Source organism: Coenobita brevimanus, chromosome 23 (assembly GCF_032717465.1).
Source record: "Coenobita brevimanus isolate Jiangsu-jjx chromosome 23, ASM3271746v2, whole genome shotgun sequence".
Lineage (NCBI taxonomy): Eukaryota > Metazoa > Arthropoda > Malacostraca > Decapoda > Coenobitidae > Coenobita > Coenobita brevimanus.
In genome coordinates, this window is record NC_136976.1 from 52,966,033 (window position 1) to 52,984,567 (window position 18,535).

The following is an 18,535-nucleotide window of genomic DNA, read 5'->3' on the forward strand; positions in this document are numbered from 1 at the left end:
TGATCATGAGATGATTAAACAGCCAAAACACAGTCGTTAGGAGTTTTGTTTTTTGTTTGGGGGGTGTTTAAGCCATGTTTTATGCTATCTGATGCTTGAACAACACAATCACTCAGGGAGGAAAATACAGTCATCGTTTCCTCCTTCAGAATGCATTCAAATTCCATTCTTCTTCCCCAAATATCCTTCAAGCAGACATCCTAACGATCATTTTAAGACTAACCACAGCTCTCTAGCTTAAAATTTGCCTGAGCTATTGCATTCTGAAGGTCGGAAAACTTTGATCGTATTTTTCTCTTTCTTTTTATTTTGGCACATAGACCACTGTGTTTCTGGTAGCCTCATTTACACTATTTACATTTCCACTTGCACTGTTTTAGAGTCATCAGAAAGATCATAGTCACTGTCCATCATTATCATTGATAAATTAGCCAGTTCACGTTCCACAGCAGTCACTTAGCCCTTTACCCCTTTCCACACGAGGCTTAGTAGGGGTAGAGGTCACAGGGCCCTTTGCATGGGGCTAAAAAGTGGCAGAATTGGACAGGCGCGAATCCGACGTGGTTTCACCTTGAAAGACGACAGGAAACTGAATGCTGTTGCCCAGGGCCAGTGAAGGGCTGCCAGTGTCAGCTTGGTGACAGCCGCTAATATATACGTTATGAAATGGTTGGCAGGAAATCTAGACAATGCATAATAAATTAGGTAGTTCCAGGTGAATGTAAATATCACTTAGGCTTCTCCCTTCCTTTCTTATATATATTTTTATTATGAGAACAGGTCATACGGCATATTTCAAGGGGAAATAAACAGGGAAAATTAGCGAACGAGTGCACGTGAGGTGTTGCCAGGTGATAGTTAGCTCATTCCAGATGTATGCCAGTATCAATTACCTTTTCTCTTTTTTTTATATATTATTTTGTATAAGAAAAGGGCAAAGGGCACATTTCAATGGATAAAATGAGTGGAAAAATCCATCCAGCATTTGTGTAGCGCAGCTCAGCTGGTCAGGTGGGAGGAGAGGGTAATGGAGGGGAGGTAAGGAGGGGGGGAGTCAAGGACAGGAGAAAAATGGCTAAACTGTCAACAGTGGATGGGAGTACAGGTGACATTAGCAGAACTGAGTATAGCTGGACACTGGTAGTACTGATAGATGATACAAGCCACTACTTGAAAGCCCGGACGAATTCAAAATAACAGAATCACAAATGTGACGCCCCGCGGTATGATCCCTTGCTCCTGAGTGTCACGAAAGTGGCGCCCCGCGGTAAAGGGGTTAAACCAAGGCTTTCTTGCATTAGTCAAAGGATATGAGAAGGGAATGTATGCTTCCATGCCCGAGAGAATAACCCTGTGCAAGGCACAGTCAGATGGCTCCCGGCCATGGAAGCAATAATCATTCCAAGGAAAATCAAACAAGTACTGCCTGTCGGCCTCTCAATCCGCTGCTCCAAAGTGCTACAATCTCCATTTCTTTGGAGGGTCCACAGGCCGTACCGGATCGATAGGACAGGTTAAGGTAATAAGGTCGTGATCGGAGGAGCCCAACGGAGAGGAAAGATTAACAGTATAAGCAGAAGGATTAGTTGTAAGAAAGTGATCAAGTATGTTGTAGCTCTCTCCAAGGTGGTCAGGGATACGGGTAGGGTGCTGTACAAGCTGCTGTAGGTCATTAAGGATAGAAAAGATAAAGGCTTGTTCACCGGGTGGATCAGTGAAAGGAGAGGAGTGCCAGAGGTGGTGGTGAACGTTGAAATCTCTTAGAATGGAGATTTGAGAGAAAGGAGAAATGGATAGAATGTATTCCATCATAGAAGTAAGATAGTAAATGACTGCTGATATTTTGTTGCATTGCTGATTCAGAGATTTTATAAAGGTGTATAGAAGTGCATTTTCTGGTATGAAGGTGATTCATCAGTTAACCCCTGAAGACTGCAGATCTCCCAGCCCTCCATCCCCAGATTGCAAAAAGGGTCCGATTTTTGAACTTTCACCAAGGAAAAAAATTTAAAGGTTTCAGGAGCTTGAACTTATGCACCTGAAAATGTGTGTTTCACTCTCGTATGACTTACAGTTACCACAGTATGAACCATCAGAGAACGTCAGAATTAAAAATTATTACCGTAAACTGGGAAGAATTCGAACTCGGGGCGAATTCGGATATTATTGCAGTAAAAAGTTATTTACTTTAATTAATAATTAATGAATAAACATATTAGACATCTGTTTGCACCCAGTTGTTTGTAATTTTTTACTGTACTTTTGTGTATAAAGATATTTAATATATCACGTGACACATACCAAATATATACTAAAAAGCAAATATATGTAAAAAGGATAAAATTCGTAACATTGGCAAACTTTCTTTGGCAGAAATGTTAATGAACAGATGCAGGAAAATCTTCGGTGCCCAGATGTACTTTCATACGTAGTGTCAAAGTGCAAAGTAAGTAATTGGCGTTATCTTCTCAATTAATCTCTTAACTGGGCATTTAATGAAATTTTTAAAATTTTAATGCAAATTGGAGTCAGCTCGGACATTGGGGTGAATTTGGACAGGGGGAGTATGAACGAAAAAATAACACTTTTTACAACGTACAATTGCCTATAATTTGTCAGATGTGGATCCTGTGTGTAACTGGGTTCATATGTGTCATTTACAGGTATACTCTTGTGAGTTTATGATACTACTTGTTTAAGCAAGGCCACCCAATGACTCAAACATTTAAGAAAAGAACTGGTGGAGATCAAGGTCCTTATCGTAGTGAAAAAGGCAAACAAAAAATTGGTAAAGCCAAATAATCATGTTAAATATCACCTTTAACCCGTCACATCCCGAGGTTTTTCGCATCTCCGAGACCCCCCAATCCCGAGTTTTTTTTTTTTTTTTTTTTTTTTTTTGCTAAAACTTCCGCTTTTGTTGAGAAACAAAGGAAAATCACCAAGAAAGGGCTTACCGTGGTCCATAAGTGGTCGGAACAGGTGAGGTCCCCTGCGCCAGATATCGTATTCTATCATCGACGTGTGAGGCACTCACGTTTTCTATTCATTCATTGCCAGACGCCATGTATCCCAAACGGGGTGGCCAAGGGCTTAGAGTTAATTGTTTTACAGGAAGGGGCACTAATCCTCCACGAACCCCACTTGACACGTAGGGAGAACGTTTTCTATGGTAGGAAATATTGGGAGAAACAACAAACAACACCTCTACATTTATTGAATTTGAACTAATAAACAATAAGAGTAACGATAAAATGAATTTCAAACACATATATATGAAAAATAAGCATTGTACCTTCGCGCGAGCATAGCAAGTTGGGTCCAAGTGGTAACATGCTATGTGCTAAGTTTCTTGTATCAGTCAATATATCATTTTTTCTACTTATAAAATTCTGTTTCAGTGACATTTTACCAATTTTTACTGTTTGTAAATGTTTTCAGCTGTTTTCATTCATTACGATGACATGCAGCATAAGTGTAGCGCGCATCTGCTTACTAAGCGCACTCGCTATGACTTGTATTTCAACATACCCAATTGTTTTATCACTTTCCTATTATTTTTTTCTTTACATAGAACCTTTCCTCCACCATTGTAAATGTTTTCAATTATTTACATTCATTAAGAGGGCATTTAGCGAAATGCTAGCGCATATTCACGTAGCAAGCACAATCTCAAACACTCATGTTTCATCTTCTAATTTATTTTTTCACTCCAATTATACTTTCCCACTTACATTACACACCGCTATACTGCACTATACATAGTTACTGGCATTATTTATTTTAGTGAGCATCAGAATATCACACGAAAATACCCTCACAATGAATGTTTCGACAAAATACTCAAACACTTACATACAAATTTTTCACTTATATTACACACTTTCCCACTTGTTGACTCCTATTTTCATAATTACGGGCCTTATTCATTCCACTGAGTGTCAGGAAATCGCATCTTATACACTTGCTAGGAATAGTTTGACTTAGAATATATTTCAGCACTTACAATACTTTCAGAATATATTTCAGCACTTACAATACTTTGAATTTATACCTGTTTGCATTTCCCATATATAATATTTACATATTTACAGGCCTTATTTATTCCACTGAGCGACAGAATATCGCATCAAAATATCCTTGCTAGGTATGTTTCCACTTAGATCATATTTATACGCTTACATACTATTTTTGCACTTATGTTATACCCGTATGCACTTTATACTAATATTTTCAGATCAACAGGATTTATAATTACACTGAGCGTCTGTTTGTCGCATTTATTTCAGAGTTACAGCGTCCTATCGCATTCACACCATATTAGAACTACATCAAGGTGTGATACTCGCTGAAACATGGGTGAATAGAGAGACCCACGTCACACTCGATGCACTCATAGCGGATGTCCTTCCTCTGTGGTGAGTCTCACCCGGGAATTGCTACACACGTGACACCTGCGTTGGGGCCTAGGTCTATTTGGCTGGGGAGGGATAGGAGTGGGGAAATGGTGGCTGGATATTCTCAGAGGAGTTTGGGCAATAGGGGCAGTGCGGGTGCAATGTTGGGGCCTTTCAACAGCATACCGTGCAAACATCTCTTTTGTGAGCTTCCTCACAAACCCTTCAAAGGTTTCCTGAACTCCTGTTGTCATGGCGTGCAGGTGGTGGCAATTCAGAGCAGTGATATCTAGCAAGTGAAAGAACAGTTTCTTATACCACTTCATCGTGGTCCTGGCACACTCTACCGTTGATATCTTGGAGTTTGACTGGTCCACCAGGCGCATGTTTATGTTATAATCCAGGACACACTCAGGTTTCCATATGTGACGCCTGTTCTCGCTCCGGTAATCCACGGAATCAGTACGGTGCATCAAGGGGCGGTGAACCGTGGACAAGAGGCTTGCATCTCTATTATGGTTCCACACAGTTGCAAGTATATTGTTGGCTTTGAAGAAGACAACCTCATTCCTGTCAAGTTTCCGCCCTACCTTGACCATGTGACGCTGGTTCACCTTCACGGTACCACAGATTCCCGTTTCATGCATGTGTAGATAACGAGCGAGAAGAGGGCTAGTGTACCAATTGTCCAGGTAGAGGACATGACCACATTGAAGGTAGTCTTCTATCATTGTCTTTACCACTGCTCCCGACAGTCCAATACTCCGATCTTCTATTATGTCTGTCTGTGCACTGGTGTACAAGACTATGTCTCGCACATAACCAGTCCTGCAGTCACACATAACAAAGATCTTGAACCCAAAACGGTGCCTTTTGCTGGGTATGTACTGCCTAAATGAAATATTGCCTCTCCACAACACGAGACTCTCGTCTATGACGAGGTCTCTATAGGGATAAAATGACGAACGAAAGGTTTGCCTCAGGTGATCAAAGACCAACCTAATTCGTCTCATCTTATCTGTGTCGTTTGCATTTGCAGGAGCATCAGCATCATAAAAGTGGAGGCGACTTAGAATTTGTTGGAAGCGAGTACGGCTCATGACTTGGCCAAATATTGGTGTCAGCATAACAGGGTCCCTTGTCCAGTAGGCCAGAATTCTGTTCTTTCGTATAATACCCATCAAAAGGACCAGGGCAAAAAATAAAAACATTTCTGAAAGGGAGACAGGGTAATCATATATGACAGAATGCCTGCTCATTGTTCCCAATCTTTCACTCTCACGGCACTGGCTGCTTGCAAAACGGTTGGTTTGGTCAACTATCTGCTCCATGAAAGCTTCACTAAAAAACAGGTGGAAAAAATCCATCCTGGTAGAGTTAGGGTGAATTCCGGAAGCAATACATCCAGCGCACCCCTGCTCAGTGAAGGGGTGAATGAGGGGAGAAAAATCACTCCCATCCTCCCAATTCCATCCCACAAATCCCTCATCCCCATCAGCGGCTTTGTCTGGGTAGGGAGGAGATGCTGGTTGGGGAGAAGGAGTGCGGAGGGCTTCCCCACTCACACTCCTCTTCCCTCGGCCTTTACCCTTTCCCTTACCCTTACGGCCTTGAGGAACATTAGGGGGCTGTGGGGATGAAGTTCGCGAATATTGGGGAGCATAAGTCGTGCTGGGGAGTGGTTCCTCCCCACCTTCCCCCTCCATCACAACACTACGTGATTTTTCACGCACCCTCACTCGCCCACGTGTTTGGGAATATTGGGGAGCATAAGACATGCTGGAGAGTGGTCCCTCCCCACCTTCCCCCTCCATCACAACCCCACGTGATTCAGGACGCACCCTCACTCACCCACGTGATACACCCTGCCACCTCACACCACCTAGGGAGAGCAATGACTCACTCCCTGCACTTTCCCTTTCCGTACTCCTCCCTGCACTTTCCCTTTCACTCCCCACTCCCTCCATGTCACTTCCTACCTCCTCAAACAAAAGACTAGGCCCATACCTGCTCGTCCGATGTGGTGTGCGCTCGGGGCCACTATGAGTTATTACCTCACGTCCACACCACGTGGCAGCACGTCCCACGGCTCTGTCCTCGTCCTCGTCATCAAATTCGGGTTCCACATCACATTGGGGCTGAGCAGAGGATGTTCCACGTTGTTTTTTGGCCGGCTGCCCCTCTCTAGCAGCACGGTAAGTCATGTACTGCCGCTTCCTGGGGGACGGGACTTCCTCATCACTGCTAGTGGTATCCTCCTCCTCTAGCAACAACTTCATCGTCCAGTGGGGAATCACTGTCACCTGTAAAGGCATCCAGGGTGGCTTGAATTTCATCCTCTGAGAGACCTCTCTTCGCCATGTCTGAGCAGGACCATTGCTAACAGGTGAGTGACCGAGCCGTGGGTGAGCACGGGTCGTGCGGGGTCGCCGAGTGTCCCCGCCTGGTGGCAGGTAGGGGAAGGTCGAGCGACCATACGTACCAAAAATCAAGCGCGAAATTTGAAAATTGTGCAAATTATGCACCTTGCAATTGTGTGACGTACCGGTACGTCGCCGGGACTGGCAAATGCAAAATGTTGCAACGTACCCATACGTCGACAGGACGTGGCGGGTAAACTAATTTTCCATTAGTCGTCCGAAAACGAAATTATTAGTCAAGAAATGATTGTTAAGTATATTTAGTACTAAGGTTTGTAGCTAGATATATATTATCTACATGTGTTCTAATATGTTTTATTTAAACCAAGGGAAAAAATAAAATTGCTGTTCTGTTCTTATCTCAATATAGTCATTAGCTTATTTTGTCAGGGAGTGGCATTATTTTTGTACTGGAAGAACATTCTTTTAAAAGCCTCAGAACGTCCGAAATGGCCCCACATACGGCCGAGACTAAACTGGGAACCCAGGGTAGTCATATGCATTCATTTTCAATTTTTGTACGAATTTATACAGCGTGTCCGGTCACCAAAGTTTTAGTACAAATTCGGACACCCATTACTATATTTGCTATAATTATATATGAAACATTTTAAATTTTTTACTGCTATGATTCGATACCCTAGTGGACCAGCCCCTCATACAGTACCTAAGATCTTGGAGTGAATTAAAAACTAGATTACATGGCACAAAAAAACAAAAAAAATGGCCCAAATTCACCCCAGTTTATGGTACCCCTTGTGTATAGAGAGAAAAAAATTGCACCAAAGTAAATTTTGGTCTTACAGATTTGAAAAGTTTGATTTCACACACTAGAAAATGTATATTTCATAGTATGTCTAATGGTCAGTGCACAATCGACTGTCAAGACTTAATTTAAAAAGTCACTCCTCACTGTGAAAGAAAATGGGATGTCCTTGAGATATAAGGGGGAATAAGGAGATGGAGGGAGTGTGGGAGGGCATCAGGAGGGGAAGGGGAAGGGAGGAAATATGTCTGCCACACACAGCCAATATGGTCTAGAGAGGATATGAGGGAGTAGTCTGGGTGGGAGGGGACTCAGAATCAGGATCTAATGGAGCAGTGGGAGATGAAGCGAGGGCCTGGTGAGGGAGGGGGGCTCCCCACACCTAGGAAGGGGGCCAGATCATGCCTCTCACCACCTGATCATGTAGTTCCCATTGGCCAGGTCCTATGCATTATAAAAGAGGCAATGCTACATACCTCCAGGCTTTGGTAGCCTCTGTACCATCGACAGTAGGACTTTATCTGCATTGTAAATCGATATTTATACAAAACAAAAGTCTGTCAGGGCGAGTTGTTAGGCTAGAGACAAAACACTTCTGCTAACTAACAAATTTTCGCTCTGAATTCTGATTTTCTATTAATAATTAAATTAAGCACAAATTTTTTACTGAATTTCAAATAATTAGGTGTGCAAACCTGTATGGTGATAAAGATTAATATATTTACCAATTAAAATTGCCGATTCGGTCCAAGATCGAGATCACATTCGATGATTGCGTGTTTGTATCTCGGTCAGCTGATGAGTGGTTGGCCCACCTTGTGTTGTTCTATTTCTTGTTCATTTTCCTCATTTTCCTCAGCTTTCTGACCTTGTATCATACCTTCCACATTCTCGTTAACAACTTTCTAAACAATGATTGTTAGGGTTGTAGGTAGCAAAATACTGCTATTGTGTCAGTTATTGTTATTGTGCCAGTGTTGTTATTTTATGTACTGTGTGTTAGTTATGTTGGTATAGGTAGCCTGCATTCCAGAGTGCTCTAGAATGTTGTAATAATTGCCGGACAATATTGGAGAATTTGAACAAAGTATGGTAATAGTCCGGGGAGTGGTATGTGGGGCCGGACTTTTGGGGTTCCCGGACTGGTCCCCTCCCCGTTGAGTCCGGAAAATTGAGGCTCATGTGTACTTTTACTAATCAGTTTTCTGTGTTTTTATTATCTTATAGTATAAACACCAGTGAAGATGATGGTACAGTAAATCCTCTGAAATTCAAACCCGAATAATTCGGAAATTGGTTAATTTGGATCTTTTTTGACCACCAGACAAATAATTTTAATTCGGATAGAAATTCGAATTAAGCGAGACAAGTCCGAAACGGGTTCCAGTGATAAGTGGATGTGAACAGTTTTTGTAGTGATAAGTGTAGTAATAAATGTAATTTTTCAGAACTGTATATTACCTTCGGTACAGTTAAGTGTACTGTACTCTGCTACTGTGTTGCAAGACTTTTTATCAAGGTTTGACACAATTTTATTTATTGTATTGTGCACTCTTTGAGTATAAAGTAATAATATACTATACTTTTTAATGTTTTTGTGAAAAAGCCATGTTTTAGAGAGCATGTGTGATTTGGGGATAGAGGCAAGCATGAGCTCCAATAATTCAGATTTTTGGATAATTTGACATAGGGTTCTCCCCAGTTAATCCAAATTATAGAGGGTTTACTGTATACCATTTATACCAATTTAACCAATGTCCAGTGGGATATTTGGCTGTGGAATTTTTTGTGTGGCCTGGGAGCAGTTATGACTGGTGTCAGATAACCAGTTTGCCAACCGTCCTGAGGTTTTCTGTGGATGTTTGTTTATGCATTGTTGCCTGGTGTTTAGCATTACTTTGGATATTGTTGTGTGTGTTATAATGTCTAAATATGGCAGACTGACCTGAAAACAGTGCCAAAATTAGGAGGAGTGCTGTATATTTAGTACTATATAGTTTTTTTTTTTTTTTTTTTTTTTTTTTTTTTGCAGTACTTTGGATTTTTCTGTGTGTGTTTTGATTTCTAGATATGCCTGAATGACCAGAAAATGCTGCCAAAGCAAGCAGAGGTACTGTACAAATAGGACAGGTATACTTTGGAGGTTGGGTATAGGTAGGGTCTGGGTATAGTAGGGGGGATATTGTTCAATATCCTGACATTGCCAGTACTTGGACATCCCTTTGGCTCTGTTACCAGTACGTCGGATAATAGAGGATTATTGTATACAGTATATTTTTTTGGTTCAAACCACCAGACTATTATATTCAGCTAGGAAGGATTTTGAATAGTTTAGAGGGTTAGTCAAGGCAATATTCAACTCTGTAAGCTGATTCAGTCCTTTTTTGGTAAATAAAAATGTCTTGAGGTTGGAAGAATGTAATAATAATGATGACATTTGATTGATGGGTCTTCACCACTGGTGTGAAATAGAGCTGATTATTAGCTTTGTACTGTATCCTGTTTTGTTCCCAGGGCACTAAAGAACTGGGTGAGGTGCTCAAGAGGCCAGGTGTGGTGAGTGAACTATGCCAGGTGATGGGCACATCCAGCGCACCGCAGGTGAGGCAGTATGCTGCTGTCATTCTCAGGAAGCGACTTGGCAAGATACGGCATTGGACCAAACTTGAGACGGAAGTAAAAAATGGGTAAGACTGTGGGAAAGACTAGGGAGGGTAAAATACTGTATGTAGGTGGGAGTGCTACATGCATGGATGCTACATTGAGTGACAAGCTGAAAGGTTTCCTGAAACCTAGGATATCATTTACTACACTTACTATTGACCTTATAACCAATCCTTTGGATAGGGGGGAAAGAATATTTCCTTCTGTATTCCTGCAGGTCTGACAGTAAAAAAAAAAAAAGAGAGAGAGAGAGAGAGAATATAGCAGTGATGAGTGTTCCCCCACCACCCTATTCTTACTCACTGACAGTGCACAGAGTGTTAGATTCATGTCCTGCACCAAAAATAAGGTTTGTGTGGCCTCTTGGAATATAGGGGGTATGAATGAGGTATACTATGTAAGAGAGTGAAAGTGGTGCATGTGTTCAAGAATGCATGGTACAGTAAGCCGTGCTGGTGAAAGGGTGTGAAGGAGGAGATTTTTGGAGGGTGCAGTGTGTTAGGTCACATACTAGTGCATGTGGACAGTTTAAGAAAGAAATTTCTCTTTCCCCCTTCCTTCTGCCTGCAGGAGACTTTACAATCCCTCTTCTGTCTTTCTTTCCTTCATTCTTTCCTCTTCCTTCTTCCTGTGGGTGACTCTACACTGACTGACAAGCCAAATGGTTTCATGGTGTCACATGGTTTCATGTACACCATGAAACAATTTACTATGGTGGGTGGTAACCATGTAACCAGATTATGGCACCTGGTGGTTTAATGGGTAATTAGACACTTCACCAGATCCTCTTTCAGAAATCTGCCACTAGGTTTGCCTCCGTCGCCCAGCTTTGATGCGGGGTAGGCATTGAAAAAGTAGCCAGAACTTAATTTCTTTTTTATTTTGACACAAAGTAAACACCGTAAAACATATTTCTCATCAAATTACTGAGTTGGCATGATGTACTACAAAGAAATTACAGTATGGGAGCCTTTTGATGATATGTAAGAGTCATTTTGTAAACTCGGCTTCTGTCGGTTTACTCATCTCTGTAAGCATAACGGAGAGACAAAACCTAGGCAATTAGACTAGAACTATCCATAATGCAAGATAACAGTTATTAACCCACCATGTGCTAGCTATTTTTAGCCCTATGGGTCGCCCCAGTGCTGGGCATTTTTTTTTTTTTTTCCCAAAATGATAGATTTTGATGTGGAAACAACGAATTTCGCCATTAAAATGTTCACCAAGGCTCGGAATTGGGTTTTATTGAGTCCTGTATACTTGTGTACAGGTATAGTTGCTCTCTCACACTCACCACGTACGTGAAAGAAAGCCATTTTCTATGTAAGGTATACTCAGGTGTTTATGCTGGGAGGGTATAGCAATGTTCAGTACACTTTCCTGATTACTTATTACTTCAGCATCTATCACAATTTGCGTGCCTTTCTCACTGTGAATGCATTATTTTACACTTACTTGGGGATAGGTATGACCTGACTTCATTATGTACAGTCCTAGCTCTTACATGAAGGTATTTAAAACTTGACTTCACTATAGTCCTTACACTTAAAAGAAAATATTTACACTTACATTTACATGAAAATATTTACAAAATGCCTTCACAGTATACAGCACTGGGTGAGGCACGCAGATAGAGTGAGGCAGAGCGAGCGTGAGGGGGGGACGAGTGAGTGTATGGCCTTGACAGCCTGAGGGATGGTAGAGGAACAGTTACCATACCTGCCTGCCAATTTTTACCCACGAGTCTTGAAAAATGCGGTCACAGTGAATTTTTTTATTTTAAACCGTTTCAAAACGGCACTGGCATTGGCCGTGGAATTATGTCAGACCGTTTTAAAACGGTACTGGCACGCGGTGGGTTAAAATATTTGTCATTCATTAGTATCCACAACAGTCTAACAAAGCTGCTGATTTGGCAGCACCATTCGATATGCTGCCCTGCCTGACATATGACTTTTCAAAACAATACCTGTTGGACGTCTGGATGATCTTAGCAGCCTAACATGATGAAATTTGTGTGTGCAGTTGCTGATTGCAAATCAGGCTCTATGAAAAGTGCCAAAAGCCATGCTTATATGGCTGATGTGAAGGGATGGGCAAGATTCCCATCTCAATAAAGGGAACCAAGGTGAAGAAAGCTGTGGGAAGACAGGTGCAGGCAACAACTCAGGTGGAGGGCCACAAGAAACCATGCAATCTGTTTGAGACATTTTCCAGAGTGGGTTGAAAATGGACCATCTTAATCCCATCCTGACCCAGAACTGTTCACCTACAAGAATTGGTTGTATTAGCACCCTGTACCTTTTCCAATAATAAATATTTCAGTTCAATTCCCTGTCTGTGGGTTCTGTTACTTGAACTAATTCCGGATTTTGCGAGGCATTTTTCACCATCTGTTTAAGCTTTTCCTTGTTGTACCCTGAATATGGTACACCTCTTTCTTTGAGAAACTCCTTTAATTCTGGAACAGTCCATTCTTTTAAATGTGTCCCGGAATCCATTCCACAGTTTAGTATGTGTGCTACACCCAACTCCTCCCTACACTTGGCTTTGGTTAAACTGTCGTCCTGCTTTGCCGTTTTGTTTTGTTTAATATGGCCGATTCACCAACTAAGCATTTGTTACATACATAATTTTCAGTGAAACAGCTTACTTCTTTAGAGCATGATAAAACACACACATCAGAAGTCCTGAAGGTAATCTCCCTTTACTAACTGCACACGATTTATTCAGATACAGTAAGACCTCACTATAACAAACAAATTGGGGCCCAAGCCATTCCAAAAAATGCGAAATTCCGATAAAAGTGACATTCAGACTTCCCCGTGCTAACCTGATATATCAGACATTAGTCCGGATAGCATGAACGGTTTTTAAACTTTTGACTACCAATGCGGTACTGTACTGTTATAACTTCACTACATTAATCAGATGGTATAATATGTATAATAATACAGTCCATCCCCCTAGTACGCAAGTTCAGAGTACGCAATCCTCATTGTATGCGAGGATTGTGTGTGTGTGTGTGTGTGTGTGTGTGTGTGTGTGTGTGTGTACAGTGGGGCACCAATTTTCGCGCCTAATTGGGTCCAAAAATAATGCGCGTAAGTGGAATTAGCGAAAGTTGGGGCATTGTCTTAATGGCAAAAAGGCTAATTGGTTCCCAGTTATCCTAAAGTAACATCAGATTTTCATTTTCACTTGCAATACAGTACATCATATCACTATTGTACATTGCATTGTGAGATACAAACAATAAAAACTGTACAGTACACATTATATGAGGAGAAACATACCACATTTCATTATTATACTGCCGTTTCTTCACTCCAACACGATACTTTCTGTTAGCCTTGGCCTTTCCTCCCGACTTTGAATGTCCCAGCCACTATTTATCACCACCACTGCCTCCCGGCCCTCCCCCCACACCACCAGGCTCTCCCCCCACACCACCAGGCCCTTTCCCCACACTACCAGGTATAGTAGAGGCCATTGAACCGTGAGAATCCAACACAATGGAGCTAGCACGCTCGTACACAATGGCGGGAATGGGTGGACAGAGTGTTGACATGACGTCATTCAAGATGGCGGTGGGTTGCGGGCGGGCGGTGCAGGAAATTCAAAGTCCAAAATATTGTCCCAAACCCAAAATTTGTGCACAAAAATCGATTTTTTTCAAGCGAAAGTGGAAGTTAGGGAATATTTGGTGCATGCCGCGAAAGTGGATTCCGCGAATCCTGCTGTAGCGAAAGTTGGTGCACTACTGTATGTGTATATATATTAATAGTGATGCGAATTGAACAGGCGAGACGGCAATGAAGAGTGGCCCAAATCCGGGGTTTACCCTGAGCACACGACATTGCCACCCAAGAAGCGCCAGCCAGCAGTGATGAAGAGTGGAGGCTTGTCAATGAGCCATTTCCTGGGGAGGATCAAGAGGATGATGCGATGTCTGAGGTGTGAGAAATAGACTTTGAAGGGTTTACAAACGGAATGAGTGCATTAGCTATTGAAAGTGTCTAAAGTGCTGGTGACTAGAGTAGTGAGGAAGGTGGTGAGTCGTGTGGTGCAGGAGTTGCACGCTAGGGTTCAGAAACAATTCTCCGTCAGACAATTCCCCATCAAAACATGGACGATTCCCCATCAGTATACCTGTTATTAATTAATCAATACTTTAATATCTGTATTTCAGGGGGATCCATAAAAGTCAGTGTTCAGTAGCATAGGCTTTGGATATTATTTATTAAAGTATTGATTATTTAATAATAAGTATACGGTATTTATAGAATGATGGGGAATTGTCCAGGGTGCGAATTTGTCCTGATGGGAAATCATCCGTATTTTGATGGGGAATTGTCTGATGGCGAATTGACTGGATGGCGAATTCTCTCCTGCACCACTCGACACACCACCTTCCTCACCACTCTCGTCACCAGCACTTTCGACACTTTCACTAGCTAATGCACTCATTTCGTTCCTAAACTCTTCAAAGTCTATTTCTGACACCTCTGACATTGCATCATCCTCTTGATCCTCCCCAGGAAATGGCTCATAGCAAATCTCCACTCTCCATCACTGGTGGTTTAATTAACTTGTTTCTTCTTTGCTGTAGTCACCTTTGAATTATTCGAGCGTCACCCATTTCTGTCGTCATTAATGACGGCGAATTGACTTGATGCTGAGTTGTCCCAAAACCAAGTGGTGCAGGAGACAATTCACCCGTTGTCCTCTTGGTTTAAGGTGAGCAGCCATATTCTTGTTATTATAGTTAAGCCATATCCTTGTTGACTCAGTAAAGCCATAATCGTGTTGGTTTACTTTATTTTAGGTAATATGTCTTAGATAGTTCCCCTGTACTGAACAATACTTAGGCCTCGAAGGAGTCTCAAGGGTTGCGCATGAAGGGGGGGTTCTGCCCATATGTAATTTTTTCCATAAGTTTATGTAGTCAGAGTGCGCAAATTCCTAGTACGTGCCGTCCTTGGCCACCTGTACAGTATAGGCGCGTACTAGGGTGATGGACTGTACCGTACTGTACACTGAAAAACATGTCTGTTATTTACCTTATTGTGGTGTATATAGCTGAAGTGGTCAGGCAGTCCGGACTGCTCGTGGCTTTATCGGACTTTTTCCGATATTTAGGAATTTAGTTCAGTAGCTCCTCGATTCCAGTAAAGGTGAATTCTGGTCAATTGAAGTCCATTATATTGAGGTTTAACTGTATACTGTATGTAAATAGACAACACACTGTTTTAGTCTCCAAGCTAAGGTAGACTAAGAGTCTGAAAGCATGGTTATATTCTTTATATATATATATATATATATATATACAGTAATCCCTCTAATATCCGAACGCCCAATATCCGAACATCCCCACTAACCGGACATAATCCTCCTGGGATCCAATATTCCCAAAATGGGCCAAAAACTGCAAAAAATTCGAAAAAAATCTGACTTTTTTTCCCTCCCATAATTTGAAATTCCCGCCTGGCGCCAAACAGCTGTTACACCATGGTCCCTTCACCCCTTCCTTCCTCCCCCTCCCCCCTCCCCTGTCAGGTTGCCATTTGGTATTTTTCATTACCAAGTGTGGGCCAATTTGGTAATGAAAAATTCGTTTGGTAATGCATTAGAATAATGCATTACCAAATGGATTTTTCACATGTATGAGGATACACAGGATGGAGATGGTGGATTGTTTGCTCTCTCTGATTAATCTGCTACCCTACATAGTGTGAAAATAATCAACATGGTGTTAGTTATAAGGAGAGTGATTACATGTATTTCCACTTGTATATATAATTAGTGAAGAATATATGCTAGCTTTACGAATTTGGTAATGAAAAGTTATATTTGACAATGAAAGTTGAGGAGATTGGTAATGTGGCTGTTGCGATCTGGCAACTCTGTTACCCCACCAACATCAACAGTCACAGCTTAACTCCGATGGAGAGCAGATACTCATAACAGTGCAAGCCACAGGTGCTTGTTTTTGGTGAATAAACAGTGAATAAACTGCAATACCTTGCCACTAGAACACACAGGAATTTACAGTGTTGTGCAGTGTTAAGAAATTAGAATTTAGAGTGCAGAGGATTAACTGTGGACTGCAAACTGGCGGTTCAAACCAGTCCAAGACCAAGGGACTTGTAAGTACCAAGAATGTTTAATATTGTATAAACTCACCTCTAAAACCTCATTTTATGGTTCTTTTGCATTTATTTCAGTCTTTTATGTCCCTTATTGGTGTGATTTGGGTCTTAAATAGGTGCTATGCATGTCCAGAGGGAGTTGTATAGGTGTTTTTCAGAGTTAGGGTCCGTAAGTACTAGTCCATAAGCTGGGGCCCAATATCCGGACAGGACCACTATCCGGACCTGCCTATGGCTCTATTGATCCGGATATTGGAGGGGTTACTGTATATATATATATATATATATATATACAGAAGATGAATACCAGCACTGGGATGAACATCTTGTTTATTTATCAGGAACGTTTTGGCTTTACTCTAGCCATCATCACCCTAAAAAATTAATATCTTAGATTTACCATGGAGAATAAAAAATAAAAGATATTTAGATTTGTCAGTCAATTAACATACAATTAAATTCACAATTAAAAAAAAAAAAGAAAACTATGGAAAGGATATGCTTTACCATTTAACGTGTAGGTCAGCAGTCAGGTAGTGTTTTATTGTTAAAAACGTGGTTAACTGTTAAAAATTTAAAATGTTCATAATGGTTTGAAAAAGTTAAAATTATGCTTTTAAAAAATGCAGAGTAGTGAGATGGAGGAGTCACAGACACCCATGTTTGGCTTGTGGAGGTGGGTGAGGAGAGTATCTGCTACTCGTCTTGATGTGTCGTCTCGGGAAGTGTGGAGAATGGAGAAATCACTTATATACATTGTGTGGCCTGAGGCTTCGGAGTGTTCACGGATCGCTGAATAGCTGGGTTTCGATAAAGGAAGACCCATTCTGTGTGACCTTCCACGATGCTCCGAAATCCTGGCGGTGAGGTGTCGTTTGGTTCAGCAAAGCTTAGTTCAGCTAAGCCTAAAAGTAGTCTATAGCTCGTGTTAACCACCCCCCAAAGATCTGAAAATCGTCTTGTTTTTAAAGGCTCCTACATGCTTGCATGCGTCGGCCTTGGTCACCTAATGGTGGCTTTCCACGCTGCACGATCCAGTGCAGCCTCCCTGTTCAGTCCCTTAACCCTGAGGTCACACTTAATGACCTCATCCCATGTCTTTCTAGGTCAACCCTTCATAACCCCACCCTCAATATTAACACTTCTCACCATCCTCACCCAATTATCATCCCCCATTCTCTCTATATGTCCAAACCATCTCAATCTACCTCTCCTCATCACAACACTAATACACTCCAGTCCCATCCTACCTCTCAACTCTTTCATCGTGAACCCAGCCCCCCCCCCCCCAGACCTTGCATGCAGGGACGCAATACACGTCCACCTAATCATTGTCATTTTTGTACATCTGAGCCGGCGAATATCCTCCTCCTTTACTGCCCAAGTCCGACTACCATACAGCATTACACTCCTAACACATGCTGCATACAAAGACCCCTTAGCACGTAGGGAGAGCCCTTTCAATGTCAGAAGAGACAAGAGCTCCCTGAACTTCTTCCAACCACTTCTCACCCTAGCCACAGAGCTAGCTCCAGCCCCACCTCCAGCACACAACATGTCTCTCAAATAACAAAACTCTTCCACACACACAAGAGATTCACCAGCAAGTTCAATCCTTTAACGCCTGACTTTCTTCACCTGCTCACCCCGACACGCCATACACATAAAATCAGCATTATCTTGCAGCCTACCTCTGATACCATTACATCTCTTGTGCACCCATTTATCACAAACACCGCATAAGATAGAATTACTTCCCACGCCCTTGTGGCAAACTGCTCACGGCTACTCTCCCTCGTCTTTGACTTAAATAAATCTGGAAAAAAATCAGACATAGTAAACTGTACCCCAAAATGACAGTGTTTACTCCACCTGTGACTGAAACATGTTACAGTAAAACCTTGATAAGTTGACTCTGCAGAAGGTGGAATTTCTGGTAAGTTGTACAGTGGACTCCCACACAATGTGAAATCGCATGATGCGAATCACCTACAGTGTGAGGTCAACCCAGAAAATGCTTATTTTTATCAGATGCGAAATCTGCAAATCAAACTTCCCAACATGCAAATCGGCTGTATTATTCCCAGACAAAAATGGACTTCCCTCCATTATTACGAGTGTTGGGCTGGACAG

At 41.9% G+C, this 18,535-nt stretch overlaps 1 protein-coding gene across 1 annotated transcript in view; it reads left to right on the top strand.

Moving 5' to 3' along the window:
* Positions 1-18,535, top strand: part of LOC145392974 (importin-4-like) — a 332,091-nt gene that overhangs the window by 32,913 nt on the left and 280,643 nt on the right. Inside the window, exon 2 of the mRNA XM_080267268.1 lies at positions 10,098-10,270. Coding sequence (XP_080123394.1) covers positions 10,098-10,270 — 173 coding nt within the window. The remainder of the gene's footprint in view (positions 1-10,097; positions 10,271-18,535) is intronic.